General features: G+C 46.1%; 1 protein-coding gene across 1 annotated transcript in view; it reads left to right on the top strand.

The window, feature by feature from the left end:
- Positions 1–5,157, top strand: part of LRRC47 (leucine rich repeat containing 47) — a 9,807-nt gene extending 4,650 nt beyond the window's left edge. The window contains exons 4-9 of the mRNA XM_009889685.1: positions 37–483; positions 1,358–1,474; positions 2,527–2,642; positions 3,516–3,618; positions 4,050–4,139; positions 4,918–5,157. Of these exons, the coding sequence (XP_009887987.1) occupies positions 37–483; positions 1,358–1,474; positions 2,527–2,642; positions 3,516–3,618; positions 4,050–4,139; positions 4,918–5,157 (1,113 nt within the window). The remainder of the gene's footprint in view (positions 1–36; positions 484–1,357; positions 1,475–2,526; positions 2,643–3,515; positions 3,619–4,049; positions 4,140–4,917) is intronic.
- The last annotated feature ends 3,952 nt before the right edge of the window (positions 5,158–9,109 follow it).

Below are 9,109 nucleotides of genomic sequence, written 5' to 3'. Positions count from 1 at the left end.
GGCAGCGCTGACCCCCCGTGTCGCTGTCTCTTCCAGAGCCTGGACGTGGCCAACAACCAGCTGCGGGAGCTGCCCGCCGCGCTGGCCGACTGCCCCCGGCTCAAGGAGGCCAACTTCAGGGGCAACCAGCTGAAGGACAGGCGGCTGGAGAAGATGGTCAACGGTTGCCAGACGAAGGCCATCCTGGAGTACCTGGGGGCTGGGGGCCGTGGGAAGGGGAAGGCCGAGAGCGCCAGAGAGGAGGCCAGGAAGAAGAAGAGGGAGAAGCAGCAGCAGAAGGATGGCGGAGATGGAGAGCAAGACGAGCTGGAGGAGGCCAGCAAGCTGCTGGTGAAGGTTCTGCACGTCGCTGAAAACCCAGCGCCCTTGGTGGTCAAAGCAAGTCCAGGCGTCAAAGATGTTCGACCCTTCATCGTGTGCTGCGTGCTGAAGGGAGTGAACTTGAAGCCGGGAAACGCTCTGAAGAGGTTCCTGTCCGCGCAGGTAACTGCTGCGCTCTTGTGTTACGCGTCTGCAAGGGGAACGTTGCTAGTGGATTTGGAAATGGACCGTTCTAGGCTCCTTCCAGCTCCTTCTGAACCTTCTGAGCTCTTCACCTAGCAGGTGGTGCGGAATGGGGGTGCGGGATGGCGGGGTGGGATCACGGTGTAGGATGGGGGTGCGGGATGGCGGGGTGGGATCACGGCGGGGTGGGATCACGGTGTAGGATGGCGGGGTGGGATCACGGTGTAGGATGGCAGTGCGGGAGGGGGGCGCAGCCCGGCCCCTGCCAGCGGCGTGCTGCCGAGTCAGTCTGTAATAAGCAAAACTGGTTTTAATGAAGAACCTAACAGGAGGTCGGGTATTACCGTGAGAGGGCGATGAACACACATGCGTTTGCATGGCTTCTGTAACAACAGCTTGTTAGTGCTGTGGAACCGGTTGAGAACTACTAATAAACCCGCGTCCACGTTAGAAGTACCCTGGTTTACCTTACGTTCCCTAATCTGAACTGAAATGTCCTGCACGCGTAATCTTCCAACCGAGGTATGGTAACCACAGACCTTCCCCTGGCATACTGCTCGCCTGTCCGTTAGATGGCAGGTCTTAGCTTCTTTCAGGTTACGGGACTCGCGTACTTGTGATCGTTTTCTGATTTAAAACTGCTTATCTCCTAGTTGAGGAACACATTGTGTGCTAGGCTTCGCTATCTTTCGTTTTGTTTCTAATTCAGGTAAAATTGTTTCGCAGATGAAGAGAAGGGCTCCATTTATTGCAAAAGTGTTACTCGACCAGCTGATAATGCTGCAAACACTGAAAATAGAATAAATCGCATTGATGGTTTTGGTATGTTTTGACGGCATTCTTTATGTTTTAGACTAAACTGCACGAAGACATCTGTGAAAAGCGGACGGCAGCCACAATTGCCACCCACGACTTGCAGCTGGTCAAAGGTCCTCTGACATACGACGTTCAGTCTCCTGAGGAATTGAAGGTAGGGCCAGTGGCATCGCTGGGCCTTTCCATTTTTTTTCCTATTGTTTTCTGAAACTCTTTAGAATGGAAAAAAAAATTTTCTTACCCCATAGACCCCAGAAAACTAACTCCAGGAACTTTATTTTAGCAGCTGTGCTAATTTTCTTGCTATCCTGCTGTAACAAACCCTGCTTGAGCAAGCCTCACAGAGCTCCCCGGTGTTACTCCAGGACTAGTTATGAGTGCTTCTGTCTGAAGACTTAAAGTAATTACGGAAAGCAGACGTAGAGGTTTTTTTCCCTCTACGAACATTCTGATGTTGCTTAATGCGTGCCTCCGCTTAGGGTGACTGGGGTGTTGGTGTTTCAGTGTTAATCCTTTCTCCTGTCTTGTGGTTTATGTTGTTGCTTTCAAAGAAGAGGGGGGAAAAGAAAAAGCTTGCAGTATATTTGTGTGACAAGCTCTTAGACTGTACTTGTAACTTCAGAATGTAAAAATGATACTTCAACTTTGTCATCCTTACTTATTTAAGCCTATTTCAGTGTGTGCGTTAGTATCCTGCCCCAGAACCCATCTCGCTGAAGGACTGGACAGGCGGGATTCTCTGACTCTTTGGGGCTGACCTGAAGTTTTTGTTGCATTCTGCTCTCTGGACACTTTGTGTTTGTAACTGTCCCGTGGCCTGGTCCTCAGGAATGAATTCTTCGTTTTCCTGATGGCTTACAGAGCCTTTCCTTCTCGGCTTCTGCTATGACACAGCAGGGTTCCACGCTATTCCGCAAGGAATGACAGTGAAGGAACCAGCTAAGAAATCTGTCCCTGCCTGGTTTAGTGTGAGCGAATGAGCCTGTTTTCCAAGTGGGTGTTGTAGCTCACACAAAGGTTTAAACTCAGTGTGATCCTAGCAGTCCGTGGTAAATAGAAAGTGTATTTCCAGACTGAATAAGGTGTTGGGAATGACAGTATGCAGAAGTGTGGGTCTAGTTATCGACGTGCTTACAGGAGAGTTTTAATAACCCTGGTGTTTGAGTTACTCTTAAATTCAAATGTTTGTTCCCTTGTATGGTGTAGATAACACCCCTAGGTCGAAAGGAGATCAAGGCAAAGGATCTTCTCCGCCAGCTGCAGTCAGAAGCTGATGAGCAGAGGAAACAGAAGAAGCGTCAGAATGTTTCTGGATTGCACAAGTCAGTAGACTGATCTCTTGTTGGGTTTTCTTCAGGTGAATTTCGGTAACACGTACTCGTATGGAAAAACAGCACTGAAGAAAACATGCTGGAATGTATTACGAAGCACATTCTGTAACGGTGATGGGGCTAACAAACCCAGCACGAGCTTTTACGAGTTGGGATGAAAAACACTGAGCTGAATTTATGCATAAAGAGTAACCTGGAGTGAAATGAGCATGATGAGTGCCTTCTGCTACTTCTGGCTGCATCAAGAGTAAATTATTGTCTTACGAATTATTCTTAGAGGTAACAAATATTGACAAGAGCAAATAGAAGGGAAACAAAGAGGAATGGAGCGTACATCATGCACATTCAGGAAACTAAGCAAATCAGAGGTGCAGTAAATCTGCCTGTAGCAAGAGGAACTGTAAAGTGGAGCGTGGCACTGCCCTGTTCTGCTCACGCTGAGATCACTGCCCACATCCACTGCTCACACGGCTCGGGGAAATTTGCCAAGTACGTGATGGGACAACTGCGTATCACCATAGTATGTAAGAGGGAAAATTAAGTGAGCTGTCTGGAAGAAGCAGACAGTGGACTCTGATTTTCCCGTTTGAGCACTGGGCTCTCTGAAAGGACTAGAAGTGCGTCTATCTGCTTTAACCGCGTGAACAGTAAAATGGGAGTTACGTTATGGTACTAGCCCATCACTCCCCGAAGCTGGTGGTTTTCCTCAGCTGTATCACCACGATACTGGTTTTGCTCTGACTTTTTGTTATGGCTACATGGTAGATCAGGAACACACTCACTCGTTTTTGACACTATTTTCTGCCATTGTGTCCAGCTGCTGTTTCAGTTGCTCACTTTTTCCTTCTTTGCTTTTTTTGGCAGGTATCTCCAGTTATTGGATGGCAAAGATAACTATCCGTGTCTCGTGGACGCTGAAGGCGGCGTGATTTCTTTCCCACCAATAACCAATAGTGAGAAAACAAAGGTACTCTCTGTTAGTGGAAATACGTTCGTAAGAATGAAGGGGTGTTTCTTTCTACTGAGAGGTGTTTAACTCCAGATTCAAAGATACGCGCAGTTCTGTGAAACTCGTGATGGCATTCCAAATATAAGTCTTCAAAGCCTGAACCTTCTCTGCTAGACTGTCAGATTGAGATGGATCTTGGAGTTATATTTTTACCTTTGTAAATCTGTAAAGCTCTGGCAAGCTGTTCCAAAGGCAGCAGCCTGCCTTTGCAGAGATGGCTTTTCTGAAGGGCAAGAACGTGGTTTTTAACTTTAGAGGAAGGCAGTACTTTGCCTCCGGTTGAATTGAATGGAAGCCTTTCACTCAGTGTGTGTATTGACACGTTGCCAAGTGGCTGTGGGTGAGTATGTGCTGATTCCTTACTTGCTTTACCTGTGAAATCCTTACAGATTAGAAAAGACACCCGTGATCTATTTCTGGAAGTGACGAGTGATACCAGTTTACAGATATGCAAAGATGTCATGGACACACTAATTCTGGTAAGTAGTTCAGTAAAATAATCCTGCCTGTTCTTGGTGTGCTTCTTAACAAAATGTTTATTTGCTCACATGTATTGAGAAGAATACCGAAGTTGATTTTTATTTTAGTATTATTATTAGTAGTATTCCCCCTCCTTCACTTACTCTTCCATTCTTGCTGTATCGCAAAGGGATTTTACATTCTTGTATCCTGACTAACTGGCAGACCTCAAAACTCACCAGAGGTAAATAATGTTGTGTTACCACAGTTAGAAATTTATGGTTTGACTTTCAACACCTTCCCCTTGTTAGTGATCTTACGGCTTGAGTTATTGCCAAGAAATTCTTTTAGGGAGATTTCTCACCTCAGCCTGCCTGACAATTAGCTTGCGAAGTCCTATCATTATTACAGAATTATGTTTCAGATACTGTATTAGCAGCAGGATGGTCTCATTAAATGCCATTCAACATGCTTTCTTTTAAGTAAAGCTTTCTTACTGAAAGGCTTGGTATATGGCGAGTATGCTGTTAAATATTTTGCAAGATAAGTGTATTTTTCCTTGTCCGGTTAACGTAACCTTCGGAACACACTGGTGAAGGCTGACTGATTTGTGTAGTTGCCACAAGGTGGTAATAGAGACAATTTCAAGCGGACTGAAAGCAAACTCGTCGGCAGCAGGCTCTTCTTCCTTCAACTCCAGTGCTTTGACAAAGCCTGAGTTCTGTACTCAATGCAAAAAATTAAACTGCTCAGAAGGAGTGGGAATTAATCTTGTTTTCTGTATTTTGCTTTTAACAGAAAATTGCAGAACTGAACAGATTTACCTTGGAAAATAAGGAAGACTCGGGCTCGGATAACGAATCTGATGCTCTTTGTGGACCAGTGAATTTGAACCCCAGCCAAAACGTACAGCCGATGAATCTTCCGCTGGTAGTGGAGCAGGTTCGAGTGGTGGACACAGATGGAAACTTGAAAGTACTTTATCCTTCAAAAACTGACCTAACCACGGTTTCCTCTCTTCTGACTGTAATACGTTAGCAGCTATCAAAGTTAAGAAAATTATTCCACTTTCTTTTTTTCCATATTCAACAATGCAACTTGTACACAGTGAGGTGGTTTGATTTTTTTAAAGAAAAGATGCAGTGCATCCTGCCTGGGTATGTAAAAACTTCAAAGTTTGATCACGCTACAGCAAGGAGTGTTGCATTCTTTCAGCCTTAATAGAAAGTCATCGGTATTCTGACTAGGGAGAGGTAACAGCATCTTCAAATCCAAACTTAAAGGCAGAGAAGGTATTGGAAGTCAGAATACATTAACTGGTAGAGAAAATCATTATGACATCTTAGCGTTTATAAAATGAGTGCAGTCATATTTTCCTGCAAGATCACTATTTTTTCCTGCTGTGTTTCAGCTGGATTGTTACTTTGGCAGCTAAACTGAGAAATCCGATAGGTGACAGCATTGAAACGAAGTGACGTGCTGTGTACCAAAACTGAAGACAGAATGCAAAACTACTTTGCTAACATCTCATCCTGCATAATCTTATTTTTTATCTGGAGTAATGGTGAAAATGTAATTGCTGTCAGAACTTGAGGAATGAGTTTTAAAGTGATGGTTTCTGTATTCAGGCGGTACCACAGCTTCCATTTTTAAGTAAAGTCAGTTGAATTGACTGCAGGGGTTTGTGTGTCCCAGTGCATTTTAGAGCCATCATCCATCCTTGTGGAAATACCAGTTGTACTGACCTTGTTGTGTACCTGTTGAGTTACTGTTAATTGAGCACTGAATTTATTCTTGCTCCTGAAGTTCCGTTCCGTACAGAGGGCTAATGCTGCCTTACATGGACACTGCTAAAGCTCCCCGTCTCCCCAGAGTACGAGCACTCTAGCGTCACCCTCTTGGAGCTTTCTGTCACGCTCCCACATGAAGACAGTTGGGTCACCTTCCAAAATAGAATTAGAGTGTCTCTAATTTTTGCAGTCTGTGGGTGAGTTTTCCATCCAGGCTACTACCTGTATGAACGCAAACCTCTCCACAAGCTAGGGTGACCTACAGACTGACTTTTTTCTGTTAAAAATTCTATAGAGCTCTAACTGAACTTTCAGATACGTCCACGTGTTGGGACTTGCATACTGAATGGAAAAATAAAACAGTTCTTGTCATCATATGTCACTGTCACTTGTTTTGGCATTGGTGAATTTTCCAGTCATGTAACCATACAAATGAGCCAAAGCAGCGATTGTGTACTGCAAAAATGGTAACTTAAGGCTTTCTAGCTACTTGTAGGCAAGAAATTCTTAGTAGTGTTTCAGGCTTCCCTGTGAAGTCGAATGTTTCTACAGACCAATGGTTTACAGTGAATTGTGCTCTGAGTTGGTTGAAACAATTGAATTAGATATTCCCTCAGCACTTGATTTTAGTAAAATGAGTTTAATCTGTTAGTAAGTCACCATCTGAAAACCAAGGAACAGGAGCCTGAAGTTGGTGACATATTCTGACTCAGCCGTTAGGGCTGCTTTTCAGGCGTTAGAAGATGCTGCCTTGCAGGACTCTTCCTCCGTCCCTTGGCACTTGTAGGTGACGAAGTAGGCACGTCGATGCTGTGGAGTGATGGGACCTTGACACCTTTCTGTTTCAGCATCTGATGGAATTCCATCCGTTCGTTAATTATTTTCTGAAAATCAGGGATGTGTAAAGGGGTGGAAAGCATTAGTCAGACAGCAGTAGTGGAAAGTGTTCTCTTATCCCATCAGCCCCTTGGCAGCTGCTGGAAGCAGAGTTTGAAAGAGCCCCGTACCTGCATTGCCTCCAGCAGCTCCTCATCCGTCACTTCTGCCTGGAGAGCCTTGCTGCCTGCCGTACTGAATGTAGCCTGAATTATTTTGCTTCGATATCTTTCAAACTTTTGATAAAAGAGGAAAGAAGTAGGTGTGTTTAGTCTTGTTACACAAATCTTTGGCATTTGCATGGATTTACAGAGACTACGCTGTCAGACTTGGACAAAGTACTAGTGAATGATGAAATGGAAAGTCCGTTTATGTGAAATGACAGGCAGTTTGACTGGGCTTCACTGCAAGTGCTGTGATAATGATGTGCTTCTGGGTGGAATGGGTCCCTCACCCAGGTACTGGGCTCTGTGCTTGCTACCAGATACACATGCCTGCAGGAAATGGCTTTAAGGTGATACCTGTGCCTTTGAGTCTGACAGGATATTAGAAATCTGGTGATGTAACTGTTATGAACTCGAGTTTCTCAAGGGCTTCTGGTATTTAGGGCCTGCTTGCTTTGTCAGTGATATAAGAGGTACGTGCTAAAAATCTGGGAAGCAAATGGACAGAGTTTCCTGCTCCTCTGGCCCTGTGGCTGCAAAGGGAAGCCAGGCCCTGGTGCATCTCCCATTGTGCTTCTGCCCAAGAATGTCTCTGCGCTTTCAGATTCTCTGCTTGAAATGGTTGAAGCATCTCCCAAAAGGGAGGGGGGAGGCTACGCTTACCCTGCTGGTGATGCATTCCAGTGCCACTCTAGTTTGCAGCTCCCTGTGCTGCAGGGTCTCAGCTTGGCTCTGGATGGCCTCTTGGGCCTGCTGCTGCTTGTGGACGAGGTGTCGGCTGGTCAGAACCTCTGCCTGTAGCTGGCTGACTGTCCCCTGTAACTCACTGATCAGCTTGTCCTGCTCAGCCAGTTTGGATTCCTGTTCCGTAACAACCTGAGGAGGTACATACATCAAACCATTCTAGCGAGCAGGCTTGGCCGCATCTTCCCAGTATCTGGTCCAAATGCTTCTTGTATTTCCTGGGCAGTCTACAGACTAACAACCTTGCCAGTACTGGTAACCAGTATTACTTGGCATTTTCTCTAAAACTCCTGGATTGAATAGTTTGGGTTTTGTTTTTTAATGTGGCAAGCTCCCCCAAATCTAAACCAAGCACAACTAAGCAGCTAATACAAGAATTTTCTATAGCAGCTTTGCAGCAAATTTACCTGTCGAAGACTGCAGTTCTCCTTCTCTATTGTCACGATCATTTCTGCGTGTTTCTGTTCTTCTCTCAGACTGCAAAACTTAAGAGAAAATATTTTACACTTCAGTCTTGCGGTTCACAAGTGCACCTCCTGTCTATGAGGAAGGGTCCCGAATTCCCCACTGCCAGCTCTGCTAACGCTGATGGCCACCGTGCTCTCACGGCGGTACCTTGGTAGACATGGCTTGTAGCTGATTTTCTTGCTCTCTGAGCTTCTTTTGGAGCATTTCCTTCTCAGATTTGGTTCTCCGAAGCTGGGATTCTTGGATCTCCAGTTGTCTTAGCAAGGAAGAGATGGCACCTGTAAAGTTGGAGTCCCACTGTTAAACAAACCGAATCCCTGCCAAAAGCTTCCTGGCTCTTTTTTCCAGGTAAGCGTAAGCAGAGCTGCTGTTGTAACTGTCCGAGTATGGGCCCTGGGGGGAGCTAATGCTGCAGCCACAGTGACGCTGGTTGGTAATGCATTTTGTAGTACTTCACTGTGGTATATATTAAACTTAACTAACTTCAGCGTGTGAGGTAGGAGCTACTCTGAGGTCGAGTAGCGGCAGTTACAAAGTGCTGAGGTGGCAGTGGATGCCCCCAGTGCTGCTCAGGGCTTTCTCAGGGACTTTCTCATGCCCCTCACTTTGAAGGGGAGAGGGAAAGCGGTTTCAAAACAAGTGGCATTTCAGCCTCATGCTGTAAGCAGCAAGCAAAAGCAGGAGGGTTTGCCCTCGTGTAAACCTAACCTAGATTTTTTTTTTTTTTCTCGGTAGAAGGAGCAGAATGGCAGGAAGACGAACTCAGTAGCGAGGATAACGGCGTGTTTTCGGGCACCTTCCCCAGGTACCTGTGGCCATGTTGTAGTCATCCTTTGCCTTCCGCAGCTCCTCGAGGAGCTCTGGGCCGGCGTTCCGCCCCTCGGTCCGCCTTGCCCCCCGCGCCTCCTCCCGCGGGACGCCGCCATCGCTGGCAGCCCCGCCGGGGCC

The sequence above is a fragment of the Charadrius vociferus genome, unplaced genomic scaffold (genome assembly GCF_000708025.1).
Source record: "Charadrius vociferus isolate BGI_N301 unplaced genomic scaffold, ASM70802v2 scaffold477, whole genome shotgun sequence".
Classification (NCBI taxonomy): Eukaryota; Metazoa; Chordata; class Aves; order Charadriiformes; family Charadriidae; genus Charadrius; species Charadrius vociferus.
This window is presented reverse-complemented; position numbering and strand designations above follow the sequence as displayed.